General features: G+C 41.4%; 1 protein-coding gene across 1 annotated transcript; it reads left to right on the forward strand.

Annotated features, from left to right (window-relative positions):
• Positions 1 to 3,666: 3,666 nt before the first annotated feature.
• Positions 3,667 to 21,732, forward strand: LOC119916530 (5-hydroxytryptamine receptor 3A-like). The gene is made up of 11 exons (XM_038736570.1): positions 3,667 to 3,706; positions 6,254 to 6,331; positions 7,136 to 7,299; positions 8,913 to 8,957; positions 10,172 to 10,281; positions 14,926 to 15,095; positions 15,659 to 15,813; positions 16,934 to 17,144; positions 17,232 to 17,351; positions 19,590 to 19,675; positions 20,042 to 21,732. Exons 1-11 carry the CDS (start codon positions 3,667 to 3,669, stop codon positions 20,276 to 20,278), a joined length of 1,416 nt encoding a protein of 471 aa, XP_038592498.1. The 3' UTR covers positions 20,279 to 21,732.
• The last annotated feature ends 594 nt before the right edge of the window (positions 21,733 to 22,326 follow it).

The following is a 22,326-nucleotide window of genomic DNA, read 5'->3' on the forward strand; positions in this document are numbered from 1 at the left end:
TTTTCAGGTTTCAGTGCAGCGTTTTAGCTGCATATCAGAGTTGATCTCCGACTACATTAAAACAACTGAAAACGCCCATCTAGTGGGTTCACATACAGGGCATGCGCATGCCAGTGTAAACATGAAGCAGATGGTCTTCCGCAGTTACAGAAGATTTGGCGAAAGATATAAAGATGTAGACTAAGAATCAGACCAAATTTCTTTTGCATGGACCAATAACAGCTGGGACTGGTGATGTGGACAGAGTGGACCCAAATGCAAAACTCAAGGTTAACAGGTTTTATTTGGGGAAAGAAGGGGTTGAGGGACTGGAGTTGAGGGAGAGGTGGACGCCGGGGAAACGCAGGCACGGGAAACCGAGGAGACTGAGACCAGAACCGAGGGACACTGGGGGCCGAGGGAGAGAGGAGGCACGGGAGAACTGGTCAGGGGGTTGGTGGAGGTGTGGTGGCAGGCTGACTGGGGAGGCACGAGGGAGAGCCGGGAGGACGCCGTGGCGGGAGGGCAGGTGAGCGAGCCCAGCCAACTTGACAGCGGACGAGGGTGAGTGAACTGGGGAGAGACAGACAGACAAACAAACAGGGTTAGTGACTCCGGAAAAACCAAGAACAGTGAGACAGGTCGTGCAGGTTACGCGAGCGCTTGAGAGATCAGTGACACCGGGTAAGGAGCAACGACGATCAAGCAGTGATGGAGTGGAGAACCGGGGTAGAAGTACTGTGGGAGATGAGGCTGATTGCTGGCAGGTGTGGCAGGCAGAGGAGGTGGTGGACGAGATGCAGGTGCGGGGTGGCTGGGCCAGGAGCAGAGGGAGAGAGAAAGAGAGCACACACAGGAAGGCAGGCAGAGTACAGGGAAAACAGAACAGAACAGACAAAGGAGAAATAACCAGGACACTCACCGTCAGCCGGGTTGCCACCACAACAGGGACCCTGCGATTTCTTCCCCCTAACGGACTTCTACCAAGCCCTGCCCAGCCAACTGGGAGGTCCGCCGGGAGGTGTCCGTTGAGGAGGAAATCGCACTGGGGTCTGGCTGGCGGGGGTCCAGGTCCAAAACTAAATGAGACACTAGAATCTTCAGAGAGGGGGTCAGGGCTGGGAAGGGTCAGACGAACGGGCAGGGCAGAACTGAGGGAATAGGGCCAGACAGGGTGCCTGAGGGCAGAGCAGTGGGACCCGGGAGTTCAGGCGGGCGTCCCGAGGCAAAGCAGAGGGGCCAGGGAGTTCAGGCGGGTGGCCCGAGGGTGGACCCGGGGGCCAGGTAGATCAGGCGGGTAGCCCGAAGGAGGAGCAGGGGAACCAGGGAATTCAGGCGTGCAGCCTGAAGGCAGCACCAAGAGGGAGCAGGAGAGTTCAGGCGAGCGGCCTGAAAGCGGGACCAAGATGGGGCAAGGAGCCTTGGGCGGACGTCCCACAGGCAGGGCAGAGAGGGAGTGTGGGAGCTCAGGAGGATGGCCCGGAGGCAGGGCAGAGAGGGAACATGGGTCCTGAGGAAGGCTTCCCAGAGAGAGGTCGAGAGCCTGAGCTAAGGTCCACAGGGGGCCGAGCAGAGGGTCGATGGGGAGGACTGGAGACCCCAGGAGGCCGTTGGGGAAGGCGTAACCTCTCCGGAGGTTGGGGAACAGGCTGGGGGCCAGCGGAGCTAGCAGGCCGGGGAACAGGCTGAGGGCTATCAATCACCGTCAGCCGGGCTGCCACCACAACATGGGACTAGCCAAAGTGTTATTTACAAGGTACAAAATATTTCAATAAAAATACCAAGTCAAAAACTCTGTCAGTAGCATCGTGTTTCTGCTCTGCATGAGACCCAATCAGAGAGCCAAACGTGAGCGTCTGTGTCATCGTTTCCAAAGTCCTCCATTTTTGCCCGTCTTCAATAACGCTACCCTGTGTTTGAAAATGAAAAACGGGGTCGGCAGCATTTTCAAACCATTTAGGGTCTCCGCTTTAGGTCTTCGTTTTTGCTGATTTAGTCTGGACGGGATGTGAAAATGTAGTAAAAGTTCTCCGTTTTGAAACAAAAACGCAATAGTGTGGATGGGTCCTAAGGGTCCGTGTGTCAGACACTTTGAGGGAGGAGTTAGAGTTTGATGGCCGGAATGGCAGGAATGACTTCCTGTGGCACTCTGTTTTACTCAAAGTAACCGTATATCACTTGCATATTGGTTGGCAGGCAGTGGAAAATTAACGTATTTTTTGCCCTCTATCGGAGCGTTTTCATTGGAATGTGACGTCACGTCAAAACTATGAATTGCCCTGTGGAGTATTTGTCTTTAAATCTTTATGCTCATTCTTAGGGAAGCTGCTGCTGCGCTGGTGGTAGACCTTGCCTTCTTCTTGTTTCTTGCACATTGCAACACCCTAACACACACCCATGCAACTACTGATCCTGTGTGGACCCGACTGAAACTACTATTCATGATGATGTGCTTACTTAAACAATAATACAGACATAATAACTTTAATTTGCACAATGCTTAATTTGGCTTATTGAGTTAATAAAAATTTTGTAAAATGTTTATCATGGTGTGTCTCCCTTTTGTTATGGCCTTTTGAGTCAGATCACAACACATGATGTATAGGCTACTTTGTCTTAAGTGCTAAAAGGCAAATGTTAGCATGCTAACATGCTAAACTAAAATGATGAAAATGGTAAACATTATACCTGTTACACATCAGAATATTAGCATTGTCATTGTGTGCATTTTAGTATCCCAAATTTAGCATTTAAAGCATCGCTTTTCCAAAGACATATTTTAGTCTTTATTTTGGACAGGTTAGCTGAAGAGAGATAAAAATAAGGGGGAGAGAGAGGGGGGATGACATGCAGTAAAGGGCAGAGGCGGGACTCTAACCCTGCCATATGGACTGACGCTTGTACGGGAGGAACATGCTCTACCAGGTAAACTAAACAGGATCCAATTAGTCTTATTTCCTAAAAAGCTGTTCACTGGCATAATCTCCATAGCAACGGTGGCTGAGGCTTATAGGTGTTGCAGTATTTAGAGGTATCACTGACAACCAAAATGGACCAAAACATGATTTAGTTAGGTTGATTAATTTGGAATAATTTAAACGGATGACCAAACATTAAACCTGTTTTAATGTTAAATTATAGGAGAGACTGTTGGTACATGAGAAAAAATACTTTAGCACCTGCATCAAAAGGTGATGATTGTGAGGAACATGGTTCGGTGGCAAAAGAGGGCAAGAAATTAAGTTTGCCCTGGAAGGTAAGGAAAAGCTTGAAGTAGTAACTGATCAAACCTGAGATTAATTGTATATTTATTGTAAATATAAATTGTATTTTGTTTGTTTTTATGTATGTTTGACATAAAACTCCTTTCAGAGTTTTTCTATTGAACTACTTTACTTGGGAAACTAAACAATTGAAGTAAATTGCTTTTGGTTTGATAGCAAAGTTGATCTGCCTATAGGCGGATAAGTGTCGAGGGTGTTGGCAGTTACTGGCAGCTTTGTCGCATTAGTTGTGTTTCTATTATTAGACAAAAAAAAAAACAACAAAAAAAAACAGTCCAGTTAGTTATTACATTTGCCCAGCCCTCTTCCTGTACACGGCAGTGATATTACTGCTGCAGCAAACATTTCCAGACAACACAGAGAGGACAGGGATGCTCACTAACTGTGCAGAACTCTGACAGTCATGATATTCGCAGTTTTCCTCTTTCTGCTCCTCCTCACAGGTAAGTTGGGATAATTCTGTATGATGCATGCAGGTGTACTTTGAGAAATGTTCTGCAGTTTGGTTAAACCTATTATTTCCTGATTATTCCCACTGCTTGTTAATTTATTTTATATTTATACAGTAAAGGTTGACTATTCTTGTAAGCTGCTCGGCTTATTAATCAACACAAATCACCTTCAGTTGGTCAAAGTTTAATTCTATATTCATTCAATGTGTTTGTAAACTTAACTGGTATCCAGCCAAGAGATAATGTGGTGTCCAAACAATAATGCTGCGATGATGTGTTGAGAAGAAATCCGCTTGACACTGTTCTTGATCATAAAAGTTTATTACATCAAGGAGTTCAGCATCAATTACAAGCTCTGCAGCAGCTTGGAGAGTGACCCAGCCCGATGGCCACTCTGTCTTTCTGTACATCAAACATACACTCACCTAAAGGATTATTAGGAACACCTGTTCAATTTCTCATTAATGCAATTATCTAATCAACCAATCACATGGCAGTTGCTTCAATGCATTTAGGGGTGTGGTCCTGGTCAAGACAATCTCCTGAACTCCAAACTGAATGTCAGAATGGGAAAGAAAGGTGATTTAAGCAATTTTGAGCGTGGCATGGTTGTTGGTGCCAGACAGGCCGGTCTGAGTATTTCACAATCTGCTCAGTTACTGGGATTTTCACGCACAACCATTTCTAGGGTTTACAAAGAATGGTGTGAAAAGGGAAAAACATCCAGTATGCGGCAGTCCTGTGGGCGAAAATGCCTTGTTGATGCTAGAGGTCAGAGGAGAATGGGCCGACTGATTCAAGCTGATAGAAGAGCAACTTTGACTGAAATAACCACTCGTTACAACCAAGGTATGCAGCAAAGCATTTGTGAAGCCACAACACGCACAAGGCGGATGGGCTACAACAGCAGAAGACCCCACCGGGTACCACTCATCTCCACTACAAATAGGAAAAAGAGGCTACAATTTGCAAGAGCTCACCAAAATTGGACAGTTGAAGACTAGAAAAATGTTGCCTGGTCTGATGAGTCTCGATTTCTATTGAGACATTCAGATGGTAGAGTCTGAATTTGGCGTAAACAGAATGAGAACATGGATCCATCATGCCTTGTTACCACTGTGCAGGCTGGTGGTGGTGGTGTAATGGTGTGGGGGATGTTTTCTTGGCACACTTTAGGCCCCTTAGTGCCAATTGGGCATCGTTTAAATGCCACGGCCTACCTGAGCATTGTTTCTGACCATGTCCATCCCTTATGGCCACCATGTACCCATCCTCTGATGGCTACTTCCAGCAGGATAATGCACCATGTCACAAAGCTCGAATCATTTCAAATTGGTTTCTTGAACATGACAATGAGTTCACTGTACTAAAATGGTCCCCACAGTCACCAGATCTCAACCCAATAGAGCATCTTTGGGATGCGGTGGAACGGGAGCTTCGTGCCCTGGATGTGCATCCCACAAATCTCCATCAACTGCAAGATGCTACCCTATCAATATGGGCCAACATTTCTAAAGAATGCTTTCAGCACCTTGTTGAATCGATGCCACGTAGAATTAAGACAGTTCTGAAGGCGAAAGGGGGTCAAACACAGTATTAGTATGGTGTTCCTAATAATCCTTTAGGTGAGTGTAGCTTATATAGGATATGTTTAGGTATCTGTTAGGTACCATAGAAGGGTTTGAGTCTGCAAAATAAAGCTCCAACCCATAGAAGGGTACAGTACTATTCTGAGGTAACAAAACAAGGGGTTAGAGGACAAATTCTATAGAAGGGTTCAGTCCCTACATAACCACCAATCACTTCTCTCCCCTTAAGAGGTCACTGACCCTCTGTCCTGCTGCTACAGTGCTATTTTAAACTGTTATACACCACAATAATTTTGTTATTGTCCGTGTGAAATGTCTGTTGCCACCTCAAAACAATGGAGGTGAATGGAGTTTTGTTTGTGATACTAACAGCATGAAAAATACCGTCAATATTTCTTTCTATAAACTGTTCAAAGAGTGGTATGTGGAAAATTCAGAGTAACTTGGACACTGTTCCTAGAAACTTTGCTGCTGAATTTTTTAAATTGCCATATTCACTGCTATGAGCTCCACAAATGCCTATTCACCTCCATTGTTTTAAGGTAGAGTTAACCATTCTGGAAATGGATAACTAGTGAAAACTAAGCTAAACCCTTCCACAGATAACCTATAGTTGTTTCAAAATGACCTTTAGGAATTCAAAAAAATTTCAATATTGTCTTCTAAGAGAAGGGCAACTGCAGTCACTCAGAACTGTAGACCATCAGTCCTCTGGCAGCTTTTAACCTGATGGTTTGATATCCTGTCATCACATGCGATTGGTCATACATACATACTAGTAAGACCACCCGGAGCACATTATAACACCTCAATACCCTTCTTGAGTTGATTTTATGTTTTAAATAACTACAACATTTTGTCAACATTTGATCATTCTGTGTATGAAAGCAGGAGATGTGTGTGCAAGGAAATCATACTGAACATTAAAACCTGTATCCTTTTCTATCAGGTGGAAGTACCTCCAATTACACAGAGCCAACAGCGCTACATGATGATCAACGGAACTTCAATCAGAGCTCTGAGGAAAGTATGTAGAGGAAACAAATACTCCAAAAGTACCCAGTAATTATATGTATCAATATTTATTCCTGTAGCCTTAATTATGGAAGTCTTGAAGCTGAAGACACCATTCTGTTTAGATAGAAAGAAAGATATATTACTGGTGTAAACAGTAAACAGTAGTGGTTTGACGAGACACTTGGAAACTTTTCAATTCTGAATTATATGAAAATTTTGAGAATTAAACACTTAATTTCCTGCATTCTGATGGGTTTTTTTACACTTATTTATGGTGTATTATTTATGTAAAGGGTGTCCCAGCCCATTTTCCAGTTCAGCCCTGGGTTGAATTGAGTAGAAAATTGCATTTCTGTCCTTGAATTACACGACAACATGCATCTGGGCCGATGGATTTCATATGGAGAGCCATATTTAGATTAAGGGTGGGGTTAGCAATTCTAATCCAATACACGTCTTTTTGTCAAATTCAGTCAATATCCACTTACTCTATATTTTAATGACTACAAAAATATTCACAATTAATAAATTATCAGTGAACTGATGACTCAGTAGTCCTGTCAACACCCATCTCATAATGGCCTTTCTGTAACCACAATCACTGGAAACTACAGCAGATATTTGTGAGCTCGTCTTTAGTAAGGTTTGATAATACATTCAGAAGCAGAAGATACCTGCCCACATAGATTAATGTTTGTAATTTCTTCTAAATGATAAGTGACTAAGAACACATACAGTAATCACTGAAGCTCTGAAGTGAAAAATCAGACCATGGAAGGTTTCAAGATAAAACTCTGAATGTATATTCTTCCAGGATATAGGAATTCCTCTGCGGGTAACTGTGGTTTTCAGGATGTTTTAAACCACCTGAACCTGACCAAAGAAAATCATCTGTACTTCATGGCCCGGCCTGTTAAACACTACAATACAACTACAGTCGTACACCTCCACATGCTTCTGTACAGTATCCTAGATGTGGTAAGTTTAAAGTTAAGTCTTTTTGGGTATGCTTAACTCCTTATTCAATGAGTATAATTAAATTTTGTAGAAATGAAGGCCATGTGCCCTGGAACAGTAGATTAGTCTTTGCTGTAGATAGCAGTATTGGCTCATTATTTTGAACTGATATGTTTTCAAGTTTGAGTCCTACACTGGTACATACTTCCTCCAGGAAATTGTCACATACCAGCACTCTAAAGTCTGACACTGACAAAAGCTCTCATCTTCTCCCACCTACTCAGCTTTTGTATGAAACTAAACTAGCTGCCAGCGATATATAAATGGAATAATTACAACCTTAAATAATGTTACAAACTCACTCGAGTATTGTAACAAAGTACAGCTTCCTTTAAGCAGTGTGGGTGGTGACTGACTGATAAATGTTTTGACCTCAGGGCAAAACAGTTGTTGAGACTGTTTAGTACTACAAATCTGTAGACTTCACTCGGCTGATGATGATACTCGCTGCCCTTGACATTTCCTGTACATGCCAAACTGTAGCCTGTATGCCAAAGAATACTAAAGACAGCGCTTGGGGTTTTTTGGACTTCATGTACCAGAGTCAGCACTGTACCTGATGTTAGCCTTGTTAGCCCGTTGAAACTATTCCTGCTACATCCAGACTTGCTGCTAAAGTTTGGTTGATAATTATACAAATTTTAATGCCTGTTAGTGTTAATAATTGTTTTGCATCTCTCTGTCTCTGGGTTATATCTTATTTAGTCAATCATCTCGGATCACATCATAGTCTGCTATGCAGTCTGGCTTCCGTGCTTGTCATGGGTGTGCTACAGATACGCTCAAGGTCCTGAACAATATAATAGGTGCCGTTGATCAAAGACATTATTGTGCAGTGGTTTACATTGACCTGTCTAAGGCATATGACTCTGTAGATCAGGCTGTAGGGCCCCGAGGCTCTGGAACAGCCTGCCCGAGGAAATCAGGTCGGCTGAGTCAGTGAACTCTTTTAAGTCCCTTCTTAAAACATACTTTTATAGGAGAGCTTTTCCCGATCTTATTTGACTTTATTTTATCCCTTTTATTTTATTGTATTTTACTAATTTTATATTAAATTTTCATGCTCTTATCTTTTTTTTGTATTATTCTTTACACTTGTTAAAGCACTTTGTAACTTGTTTTTGAAAAGTGCTCTACAAATAAGGATTATTATTATTATTATATAACATTCTCACCGGCAGGCTGAATAACCTTGGATTTTCCGTTGACTCATTTGACTGGTTCACTAAATATTTCTCAGATATATATAAACCTTTATTTAAACAGGCAATGTCCCATTGAGTCTCTTTTACAAGGGAGTCCTGTAATAGGATTCAGTATGTTAAAGCGGAAGGCCTGCTGTCTGGACCTATGGCTGTCTCTACTGGGGTACCACAGGTCTCCAGCCTAGGACCAATTCTATTCTCCTTTTACATCAGTGATGTTGCTGTAGTGGCTGGTGACACTTTCATTCTAAAATTGGCATAGTACAATGTTTTGTCACAGTCTTGCTATGTGTATGATCATCTTATGATAATGTTAATTGTGCTGCTGAAACGATTTTCACACATTATGTATTTATTTCTTCCTCATAGAAGGAGATTGATCAGACTTTCGTTCCATACGTTTGGATTTTAATGGTGAGTTCTCTCTGAAATGGACAGCTCTTTTTGATCATTCTCAATTGTGCATCTTTAGTTGAAACTGGGCATCTTGCTGGTCTCACGATTCAATTCGAATTGATGCATCACCTCTAGGGGTGGGAATATCTAGGCACCTCATTACGTTTATGAGGGCTACGATGCGATCGTAAAACGAATACAATAAAGATCTATTTTTGTCACTGTGTGACTACTTGGTACTTTTAAAGCAAAGTATTTGCAGCTATTTAATATTACTTCACATAAATATAGCTAACGTTACATAGAATTATTACATTATTACAGCATTATTATTGACCTCTGATACTGCTGTTTTCATTTCTGATGCTGCTGTTATTAGTATAAATTATGATACAGGTTGAACTATGCACTTTACAATTCTTGTTCACTCCGTCTAAATATATCTGTACCTTGTATATACCAAGGACCGGTTGAAACAGCATTTTGTTTATTTGTGTACTTGATATGTTGATGAATGACAACAAATAAGAACTAGCAGCCAAAAAATGTCCTGCTCAGCTTCCAGACTAGTCTAATGAAGGGAGATGAGCAATAACCGCCTTCACTTTTCCAGCAATTGGAAAACAAAAGAATACTTTAATTAACAGACACACTGTGACCTACACTGTACATTTACTGCCAGACTGAAACCCAGCACTAACTATTCCTTTGCTCCGCTAGCTTTCACTGTTACTGCCACCTGTCTTGTACCTGTCCTTTGAAGAATGAGGAGAGGACGCTAGCTAAGTGCTACCATGCTGCACAGTGTGTGGGTGAAAATCATCAACGTTAGTTGCTCATTGATTTTATTGATTATGTGAAAGTTTAGTAGTGACTGTCATTCATTCAACAGCTGCCTGTCTGTGCCGAACAGGGAGAACCACACGTCTCTCTAGTGTGCACACCGTGTGCACACCACAGACAGTCCGGTGCTGCACTTCTGCATTTCCGAGTTCCGCCTTTTTCATTCCGTCAACATTAAGTTATCAATTTACCTCTATATCGATCGATTATTGACATTAGTAAATCAATTCGGAATTGTTCAAGTCCGCATCGCGATGCATCTAGAAATCAATTATTTTCCAAGCCCCTAGTGGAAACACAAATAATTTCCTTTAAACTCCTTCCATTCAATTTTCTCTCCTTCTTCCTTCATTTCTTATCTCCTCAATGCTTTGTTTTTTCCTGTGTAGGCTTGGCAAAATGAACATATTAAGTGGGATCCAGATGACTTTTGTGGACTTGAAACTATATCAGTTCCTATTGAAGCATTGTGGAAGCCAGATATTACTATTGAAGAGATGTAAGTTGTAATGTATGTGCATGTCACAAATCCTCATAGGCTACATTCAGACTGCAGGCCAAAGTTACCCAAATCCGATTTTTTTTTTTGCTTATATGTGACTCAGATCTGATCTTTTCATGACAGTGTGAACAGGCCAAGTCACATGGAATCTGATATTTTCCCATTCGGATTTGGACTACTGCCATATGTGGTCCAAATCCGATACAGATCGGATCTTTATAAATGCGACCTCAGTCTGGACACTCAGGTCTGAATTAATGCGACTTTGACGTCACTCTAGAGCAGCTGTTGTCACAGTTCTGCTGTAGACGGAGCCGCGGTGAAATTTCCTTTCTTACAAATGAAATCCACTTGACCACGAGCTCCCTTATGTGCATGATATTTTCCCTTGCAGACATAGTGGAGAGAGAGAGAGAGAGAGTTGTGTGGCAGTTGCATTGTACAGCACCAGAAACCGTAATGAAAAGAACAGAAAGTTGTGAACACTTTTCATAATTCGGGAGAAATGTGACCTGTGAGACAATAAAAACCAGTTGGGAGGGTTAGCAAGTACGAGCTAACTTCTGTGGCTCTGTTTACTTCTGTACAGCAGCGTGCTGCTGCGTGTGAAGTCATGTTATTCTTCTGTGCATGCGGGTCATTTTCAGGCTGCAGACAGTTCACACCTGAGTCTGATATGGGCACATTTGAGCAATAATGTGAAATCTGGGGAAAAAATCTGGATTGAGCATTAAGGCATGCAGTCTGAACGTAGCCATAGACTCTAAAAAGTTGATGCAGTTTCATGTTACTGTTTAAAAATGACATCATTTGCTCAGCATTTGGTTGCCAAAACATTTATGCAACAGGTTTTAAATGTGTTTTTCATTTAAAATATTTATTGTGTCTTTACTGGGTAATGACTTCTGAAAGTCTGAACCAATCAAAACTAATCAATATTAAAACAAGCCACACCAACTAATGGCTCCATTTGAACCCGTTTTTATTAACAAAGTGTTCAAACCTACAAATACTAGTGGACCTAAATATATCTTTATCTTTTAATATTCTTAGAAGATACATCGTAAAAATATCTTGTGTTTGAATATTTGGTGACATATAGGTGTAGCATCTCTACATTGTTTCAATAAATTTATAAGAATTAATACCAAATTATGAATTTTAATATTCAGAAAATATTAATTCATAAATCTCTTGAGGGGCACCCCCCGATATACCATCCCAGGGTCTCGGGACTCCCTGAGTATGGCTAATAATTAGACAATTATTCACTAGTGATCAGTTAGTTAACAATCGCTCAATTATCTTAAATCAGTCAGTTAGTCAATCTCATATCGAAGGGGTAAATTCTCTTGGCAGGGACTTGGAGACAGGCAATACACACACAATTCTTGATTACAGTGGAGTTTATTAACTAACTAAGTGATGCAGGAAAAAATGCAGTTAAATACATCATAGAAATAAACAATAGCTAAACAATGAGAAGGGGTTCTATTGGGGAGCATTTGACTCATACGGCAGCTAATTAGATGATACTAACGATACTAACTATCGATTAAATTTGTCTAGGAGTTTAAGGACTAAAGATAATATCCAACGAAGGTTAAAATCAAGGGCAACTGGACTTGGTTGAAGATACTGGAAAACTCAGCTATTTAACCTCAGTGGGGTCGTTGGCCAGGGTCACCCCACTGAGGTTAAATAGCTGAGTTTCCCTGCCAGTCAGTCAGAACTGAAGAAGTCCTTTGGATGAGGGACGAAACGTTTTCCAGTATCTTCAACCAAGTCCAGTTGCCCTTGATTTTAACCTTCGTTGGATAACTATGACCTGGATGACTGAGAATCTTCATAGATATCGACTAAAGATAATGGAATATCAAACTATTGGACATCACTGATCACAGAATGCCTTGTTTTTGCCTTACTGCGTGTCCGTGTAAACGGCCACATACTGGCAGAGATCCGTGCGTTCTCGGTTAGGACAGCTTAAAACCGTCGGCCAGTTGCTTTCTCTGCCAGGGAATTGCTCCGGAGGTCCATCTTTTGTCGGCTTATTGCAGAAACTTGCAGTGGGGGCCAACCCTGGCTCGGGTTAGCAGTTTGGTCATCCTTTGTTACTGCTGGTGGGCTTGAATTAAAGCTAGTGTAACTTAACGGACTGATAACTTTTAACAAAACAAAACCAAAGAAAATAAAACGCAAGTACAGTTGCTGGAAACGATGGAAAGCTGAGGTCGCGGCACTTCACGTGTGTAGCTTGAAACGAACAAAGGGCTTTGTTGCGCCGGACCAAACTCTTAGGGCGTTGCCGGGAGAGGGAGCACGCTGGGCGCGTGCCGAAACACAGTTGGAGAGTCAGGAACAAGAAGAGGACAAGAAAGCGGGACAACGTGTCGCTGTTTTTGTCTGTTGGGGTGTGGTTCCCAGAGGGCAGTCCTTTGTTCCCCTGAGGGATTCTTTTCTTTAAACTTTTAATATGTCTAATCAAAACTATTTGCGCGTATTGTAATCAAGTATCTTCCCACAATCAAACCTTAACTGTCAAACGGTTGATCCGTTCTTAGTTTTAAGCACTTGATAAAAAGGAAAACGATTGTCAGTAGTTCAACTTGAGGTTAGCATTTCAGAATGAATCACATCAGAGGAGAAGAATTTAACTAGCTTTCTGGATATATTGGTGGTTACACGTTCTTAGAGAATATAGGCAAGATGCACGAATGGCATTAGATTATGGACATGTAAATAAAGTGACATTTATACATTTAGGCATTTCAGATGATGGCATGTAATACCACTTGGGAGCTCGGGTTACATGACGATAGCTTGGATTAACCCCAAAACAATCTTTGCTCAGGAGCTTTAGTTATTTTTAAGCTTAAATTTGAGCTGGAAAATTAATCGAGTATAGGAGGACATTTCTTTATCATCATTTCTAAAGGAAGTGTCAGAAAGCATTGTGAACACAGCATTGATTACAACATAGACTGAATAAACATCAGGGATCCTTGCTGAAAATTAAAACACTGCAAAATTAACTTATTTAGATTCTTTAAACAACAAACAACAACATGGTAACCTAACTACTCAAATGGAGGCAAACGCCACTACTAACTTAGAAAGGATTATTGGTTAAATAGAACAACAGTTTATTATGAAACATTGTTTTAACTCAAGAAGGCAGGAGTTGTTAAGTGTCTCCCTTTCGCATTCCTCGCTTATCACATTTGCACGTCAGCTCAAAGAAGAGAAGGGAGCGGTGTTTTATGGCCCAGCCATTCTATGGGAAAAGGTATCAGAACGTCCGGTACTTTGATTTACTAGAAGGAGACGGATTGGACAATTCTTTTGCTGTCCTGCTAAGTGTCTATTGACACCTTTACGGAATCCTTAAGCGATGCATGTCTGATTGAGTCTCTGCAGACCCTTTACCAAACCCCAGGCCAATCTCTTGTTTTTTGCATGTCAAAAGGCCAATCTCCAGGGGAGGAAAACTTTCCTACCCACCTCCTTTTTCCTCAAAGAGAGAGAGGGAAGGGAGTCTCCAAATTATTTGATATAAAATGCACAAATCCACACTGTTGGTTCACAACATAGCCCAACAAGTTAGTGTAAATACTGTGTACATTGAGAATCAATAAAACACAGATTTGGGAACAAGAGGACACCATATTTGTGGGGGAACTACTGAATATTCATACCTGGTTGTTTGCCAGATCTGGGCCACAAGCTGGCCCCAGCATGGCCGAGCCAAGCACAAACCAAATAAAACCAAACTGGCCCTATTCTGACCAACAGTTTAATTTTTAGTTTATTCTGGCCCACTTTAGGCTCACATCTGGATTAGCCAGTGTGAATTGTGCCGCATCTTTACTGAAAGTGGCCCAATACCATTCAACCATATTTGGGCAATATTTAACATTTTAAATGTGGGCCACGCTAGGCTTACACTTTGATTGTCCAGTGCTGGCTTTGGCGTAAATTTGCCAAAATCTGTTGTTAAATATTTGGTCACATTTGCTACATCACATGTGGGCCACCTTAGGCTCACATCTAGATTAGCCAACATGAATTGTGCCACTTTTGGTTTACACGCCGATTACCCTTTGTTAACTGTGCCACATCTTTGCCACAGGTAGTCTACATTTGTTCTGTGATATTTTGACCACATTCACCATTTATCACATGGGCCACTTTGGATCATATCCAGATTACACACTGAGTGCACGGCATCTTTGCTAAACAAAAGGCCACTTCAGGCTCACATCCATTCTGTCAGGGCCACAAGAAGGCCAGGGGTGCAGCATCATTGCCTGAAGTGGCCCACACATGCTATCTGGGAAGGAATTTGCTTTGGTATTTTGATGCAAAACAATAACTCTAGTAGGTGGAATATAATAAAAAGACAGAGCAAATGCTGCAGATATGTGATATTGTCACACTGTGTGGATAGTGTATTTATAGAAATAAAACTTTAAAACAAATAGTTAGTTAGGTTTTACTGTAGCTTATATAGATTTATGTTTTATATTATCAGTGAAAGTACGCTACATGAAATGTGATTTAAAGCACAAAGCTTTTGTTAAGTGTGTGTGTGTGTGTGTGTGTGTGTGTGTGTGTCTGTGTGTGTGTTTTCTCATACAGGGTAGAGAAGGATAAGGCCCCTCCGAGTCCTTATGTCTACATTTCTGCTGACGGTTGGGTTGAACGTGTGAATGATATGGTGCTGGTCAACACCTGCAAGATGCAAGTTTACAAATTCCCCTTTGACATTCAGAGCTGCAACATATCTTTCAAGTCTGCCCTACACTCTGGTGAGCCCATAACCTGTTGTATTTAAAGTTTGGTTTGTGAACAGACCCAGGAACAGAAACAGACATGGAGAGAGTGGTTTAAGTAAAAGGTTTAAATAAACAAATAATTAATGGATGAAGGGTTTTGCTGAGCCGACAAAGGCAGGAGGAGGATAGCACTGGAATCCTGACGCACAAGATAAAAACATTTAAGCAAAAGCACAAGGGAAAATAATTACTAAAACACACAGATGATTCAGTGGAGAAATGTGAGTTACTGTACTACAAAGTGGTAGGAGAGCTGGAATATTGAAGCAGGGAGTTGATGAGTTGATTGATTGAAGTCCTGTGTGTAGATGAGCCAGGTGCCAGAGAAGGTAAGCTGCACCCACTAGCCTGGTGTGGCTACACGTTTGGATAATTTTCTAGATATTCATCTAAAATGTGTATGTTTTGTGTTTGTGTGGGGTAATGACTTTAACAGTTTATTGTCACATGAGCACATACAGAATTCCACCACATTAATTCCTTCTTTGATGACCTGATAAGAAACCACATAGTTTAATTTTTTTCTCCCCCCTCAGACAAGGATATCCAGCTTAAATGGAATGCCAGCTCGAAGGACGAAGTGTGGTCTCACGGGTCGCCGACCCAGTATGAGTGGCTCTTTATCAACATGATACACACTGAAAATACTGTCAGCACATTAGGCGTCAACCAGAGCACAATTATTTACACGGTGAGTACTTCTGGATACAGACACAAGGGTGGAAACTACTTTCCACCTCTGTTTGTCTCAAATAAGTACATGTACTTCTACTATTTTACTGCTAATATTATTTTTTTGGTACTTCATCACCGTCTAAGTTCATATAGCAAACTTGTTGGCAAACATTTTCTTACTCACTATAAATAACAAGTAATAGCATCAAGTATATGAAGTGCAATGAGTAAAGAAGTACAAGTTGTGGAATGTACAAAAAAGTGGACCACAGTTTGACAACAGTTGCCGCCTTGTACTGCCCAAAATTAATACTATGAAACTGGTGAGAGTGACACCGTAGGGGTGTTGTGGCCTGGCTCTGACACTATTGCAAATAAGGGACACAGTTGCAAGGGATTAACCAAAAGAAAGGGATTTTATTTAACAGAGACTCATTTTGTGTAACAGAAACATCCTGCCAGGCTAAGCTGATACTAAATGAACTATACCGAAAATCTAAAAACTCCTATGTAACACAAAGTGGTAGGGAGCTTGCACACTGCAAAAACTAAAATCTAAGTAAGATTAATTATCTTAATTGAAGGCAAAATATACTTATTTTTTGTCTGACAAGAAATTTCTTCTTATCAGACGGCTTTAATGTTTTGTCCTTAAGTAGCAACTGAAATGTTCTTGTTCTGTTGGCAGATAATGTAGCTTATTTTAAGTAATAATTCCCCCATTTTATTGCTTTCTTTTCTTGTTTTTGAGAGCTCAGTTTTTGCAATGCAGGCTACCAGCTACCTACAGTGGTCACTAGCCAGCAGCCTTTAGTTCCTCAATGACCTCCAGGCCCTGGAGTTGTCACAAGCGAACAGTAAAGTTGTGGGCCGGACAGCTAAACAATAAATCTCTGTAAAGCCAAGGGGAGTTGCAGGTGATGATTCTCACTTAAAGTGACCCTTTCCCATATGTCTTTACATCAGCATTTGATACATTGTTATGTAATAAATCTATTATAGCCACTGTTGGTAAACAATTTGAAGGCTTCCTCAATCACTGCAGACATGAGCCGATTACCTTGTGCTTGCAACCTATGTACTATATGGTTAAAGTAGGAAGTTCAGCCACCTAACCCTTAAAAATTATTTTACAGATCACCATGAAGAGGCGGTCTCTCCTCTATGTTGTCAACTTCATGCTTCCTGTCCTGTTCTTCTTGTGTCTGGACTTGTCCTCCTTCCTGATCTCAGACAGAGGGGGCGAGAAGCTCAGCTTCAAAGTCACTGTGCTGCTTGCTGTCACTGTGTTACAACTTATTCTGAATGACATTCTGCCTGCTTCATCAAACAAGATTCCACTTATAGGTAAAAATTCATTTGAGCAAGAGTAGCAGATACTGACTGAATGTGTAGTTATTTGTCCAAATTAATGATGCTGCCTTCTCCCTTTAGCAACTTACTGTATTGGAAGTTTTGGTTTGATGATGCTCAGCCTCCTGGAGACGATTTTGGTGATGCATCTCATAAGGAAAGACTCCCGAGATAACAAGGAAGACAGACACCGAAGCCTAAGTGAGGACTGTGTCTATCTCACACAGGCTCCGCCCTCTACTGGACTCTATGGGTACTACCTCCTCCAATCTCATTTGCTCATTTACTCCATATACTCACACGCACTTGCCCACTGAAATTTTATCGTGCACGTAGCCGACCAATAAGATGTCGCTACCAATACGTGCGTGATGTATAAATGTGTCCCTACTGCCTCAGCATCCTTTTTGCTTAAGCGAACAGCGAATTGCCTACCTGTTCGGTGGGATCCGTTTTCTCTTTCCTGCAAGGTCTGATGGAGAACGGGCTGTCGCGCTGTAGCTATGTCTCCTGTCACAGGGGTTTGGTGACAGAACAGTCTTCACCCACTCCCTCGTGATGCGCTTTCTGAAGGATGTGAGAAGACAGCGAAACGGTTTCTCAGCACCTCAGTAGGACTTGCTGCTTGTGTTGGTGGCTCTAATATCTGCACCTTATGAGCCCCTGGAGCAGTCCTCATTGAAAATGAGCCTTGCTCTCTAAGAAGGTGAGTAAGCTTTGTGCCTGTCGGTTCCCCCCCAGCTGCATGCTGGTTCTTGGTGTCCACAGTGCAGCCAGATTGAGACAACACACCTCCTTTGTTCTTAAGAACATAAGGAGCATGTTCAGGTCCAGGACAATAAATCTGGATGCTTTCTACCCCCCTACCCCACTTAGGGTGCAAGGAGGTGAGAGTGCATCTGTTGTGTACATGTGTGCTAGGCTAACGTCCTATGTTGAGCACATAGCCCCCATTCGATGCACTGGTCAGCTGTTCGTCTGTTTCAGTGATAGTGCAGGCAGTAAAGCCCTGTCCAAGAAGAGCCTGGCCAGCTGGCTTTGTGAGTGAATCTCCCAAGCCTGGACACGGGCGGGAACAGACCCACCCTTAGCGGTGCGTGCACATTCCGAGTGGAATGTGCACGCACCGCTAAGGCATGGAACCTTTTTCAGCGGGGTGTGTGTCGAAGAGATCTGCACAATGGCATCGTTTGAGCGTTTCGATCTCTTGGATATGTCGGGCTCCTTCTCGGGATCCAGCTCGCAAGTGCGACCTAGGATCTGAAAGGTGAGGATCTAGTGATTACTGGGTGTAGAGGGGGAACATACACTGGCAGTGCCCGACGTTCCGGTGAGAAGTCAGATGCAGTGCAGGTCAGGCCAAGCCCCTATTGGTCCAGCGACCTTCTCAGGGGTGTCCCACCACTCTGTCACTAGGTGATGTGGTTGTTGTGGCTTTGGCCGGCCTGTGGCCGACCGGGTTGGTGTGGTGGACTTTGGCTTGTCGCGGCTAGGGCAGACAGTCATTGTGCTCCAACCACTGTACCCATAGAGTCCAGTAGAGGGAGCCTGTGTGAGATAGAACGAAGGTTACGATGTGGTAACCCTAGTTCTATAAGTACAGGCGGATCCCTCTACTGATGAGCCCTGTCGCTCTGACGCTGTCTGCTGAAGAGGCGGTCGGGATGCTGAGGCAGTAGGGACACTGCTATTTATACATCACGTATCGGTAGCAACGTCCTATTGGCCAGCTACATGCACAATAAAATTTCAGTGGGCAAGTGCGTGCGTGTGATTGGAGGAGGTAGTACCCATAGAGTCCAGTAGAGGGCTCCGCCTGTGCTTAACTAGGGTTACCATATCGTAACCTTCGTTACCATAACTGTTTTAGAGGTGAGATTAAGCATAGATTTCTACAAACCTCTAGATCTCAACTCAATCTCCTCCTATTGTTCAGTTTACTATTACTATGATTAAATTGGCATGCTATGATATGAATACTCACTGACACATTTACATTGTATAAAATACACTAGTTAATGATGTCATTTTGACAGTGTTGGGCAAGTTACTAAGAAAACATAACAAATTACTAGTTACTTATTACTGGGTCATAAAAGTAACTAGTTACGTTATTCGTTACGTATATCACTTTCACCCCCCCCACGTCTTTCCCGACTTTTTAACTAATATCACATTCATAACAGCAGCAAAGAGTATGTTTTTACAAAACAAAACTTTCTTAATGCCACTGGCTGAAATAAAAAATGAAGCAAGTAAATCCTGATTTTTCTGCACATGTATTTACGAGAGCAGTATTCAGTAATCTTATTACAGTAACAAGTAATAATCATTATTACTCGTTATTCAAATAACTTAAATTTGTGAGCAACCCGTTACTGCCCAACACTGCATTTTGAATATGCTTCAACCATCTTTGTGTGAAAAATATCCTTTCAGACAAGAAGAGATGGACTCACCGTGTGTCTGTCAGTGATGTATTTACTGGAGAAACTCCATCTGGACTGCCGTTGGTGGCCAAAGAGGTTAGCACACAAAGGGTTGCACTTTAAATGGTCGGTTCACCCAAATGAAAACAAAAAACAAGATAGGAAAGTCTAAAAACTGTTGAGAGAATTGTCTTTGGATTTTAGTCAGGGATTCTGTTTCTGGAAAGAGATGTTGCTTTTGAATTTTTTTCCCATTCACTTAAACCTTAAATCACCCCAAAAACTATTTTCATGACAAGACACCTCTCGGCATACGTGAGAAAATGTTTATTTGTAATTGGATAATCCAACCCTTTTATTCTCATCATAACGGACACAAAAACCTGAATGTCAAATACAGCAAATTGCAAACTTGTATTCCGTAATGTCATTAATTACCTGTTTTCTAAACCAAATCTGCAGGATAACAGCAGCAAACTGACGGAGTCCAATTCCTTGAAGAAGGTCTCAGATGACCTGACGGAGGTAGAGAAGACACTGACTGTGCTCCTCAACAGCAGGAAGGAAGAAGGAAAGCCCGGGTACTGGACCGGAGTGGCTAACAGAATCAACAAAGTTTTCTTCATTTTCTATGTCACAGTAGCCAGTCTGTTTTTAGCTTGTATCTTTATAACATGGATCTATGCAGCAGACGAGTAGAGCTAAAGTTAAACATAGTGAATTCATTGTTCTATATAACATGGATGTTAAAACATCTGTGTTAAAAAAAAATGACCCATTGTTTCTTTGCATATGGCTATTGAGGGTTCGCACTGACTTGTTACGAAGCAACATAGACCCATTGGGATATTTGTTTGTGATAACTGTCTGGCTTGCTGGAGAATGCATGGGTTTTCCCCCTTTCTGGTTTATATATTCCTTCCCTTAGTTGAATTATTCTTTTCCCTGGTGGGGACAAAATTTATCCCCCCTCAGAGTGATCAATGCTACTTCACTTCACTTCACAAAACACACAGTTCGCATCGATCCGTGATTTCGTTAGGGTTATATTTATATTAAAATGCGTTACTTTGGTTCTGATGTAGCTGCTTCTCTGTCTGTAGGTAATCACCACTCTGTAGTCTTGCTCTATGTTCCACCCACAGCGCTATCTGATTGGTTACACGTCACGAATAATAGCTGATTTGTTCCGGTGAGCAGCGGAGCTGTGTGTTGAAGGGAAGGCAGAAATTACTAAAGGTGCAATTTTTTTACAAATCGCACCCTGATTATTATTTTCCACTTTATTTTTGTATTTTAGATCTTGTTGCATCTTCTTCCTCTGCAATGTTATAATGGCACCCACCTGGAGTATTTGTACCACCAGCAGTTTATCTTTGTGCGCCCAACTCCTAAAATTCACACAACCGTAGTGGATAGAAACAAGCGTTAATTAAGATTTTCTGTAGTGGTTTTTGTGGAAATCCAGTTAATCGCTGTGCTAAATTTGAATGGAAGCTGCTGTGACGTCTGCCTATGATAGAGCTGTGACAAAGGAATACAGCAGGTTGATTTTTCATGTGCTTCTTCGCGTATTACCTCTGAACAGTACAAGTAGACAAGCAAGCTAGGCTAACAAAGAAAAGTCTATTGATATCTTAGGATCTCTCAATCTGTCACGTGACTCTTGCTTTGCAGGCAGTGGCAGCCTTAAGCATCCGGCATGATCTACACAATACCACACATCTAACATATATTCTGTATTAGCCTATGACACCAATATGGTTGCATTAGTAATTACTTTGATACATAATATGCATCATGTTCAATGAGTCCATCAGATACATTCTAAATAAATAGAGAATTTTTTTTTTATATATATAGATACATACATATATACACATATATATTTATATAGAAAGAAGAAAAATTGTAGTTTCTTTAAGATTCTCTTGAAATTATCTTCTTTGGAAATGCAATGTAGTCAGCGCCTAATGTTAATTTATTCATTTGCATCCTTGTTTTTGTTTGCTATCCATTATGCATGTATACTATATACTATATATTTTAGGAGGCTACTCTACATTTAAGTTACATTATGTATTTACGTGATGAAATCAAAGTTTAATTTTGTTTAAAAGCTTTGTGCTGCTGAAATAAACAATCAAGACAAACTTTGTTCTGGTTTATAGTGGTCAACGTCTATTTGGGATTATGAGTGTCTTCAAAATCTCAGGAAGGGAGATTTTGTTGCAGTGCAGAGCAGTTTCTTTGGCAGGATATGATGTAGTCAGTGTTGGGGAGTAACTAGTTATGTGTAATTTAGTTACATTACAAATTACAAAATAAATTAACTAATCTGTTACAGTTTCTGGAAAAATAATTAAATTACAGTTATATTTGAAAATGTTTGAGTACGTTAGGGGTTACATCTGAATATAAAATGCTATATGTTGAATAATATTCATTTTGTTGCTTTGCATGTTTTTCATTTGCACAATGTCTTGCCATTTCCAGCCAAAGTCGTTTAGTAAAGTTTGATCTTATTTGATGCTTTTTGATTGGTTTTTCATGTTTGAATTAGCCGACATTTTTAAATTAATAGTTATTTTAGGCAATTTACACATTCCACACTTTGATGAACTCCTCCTACAGAACAAATCCAATCCACTACAGATTTTTGCTGTGCAATCTAGAGGCACTGATGATAAAAAAACATCTCCCAACCTCTGTCCACTGGGCCTTACCACACCCTGACGGGGGTCACA

Source organism: Micropterus salmoides, unplaced genomic scaffold (assembly GCF_014851395.1).
Source record: "Micropterus salmoides isolate LMB-PRFRI ecotype aquatic unplaced genomic scaffold, ASM1485139v1 Ms_hic_scaffold_21, whole genome shotgun sequence".
Classification (NCBI taxonomy): Eukaryota; Metazoa; Chordata; class Actinopteri; order Centrarchiformes; family Centrarchidae; genus Micropterus; species Micropterus salmoides.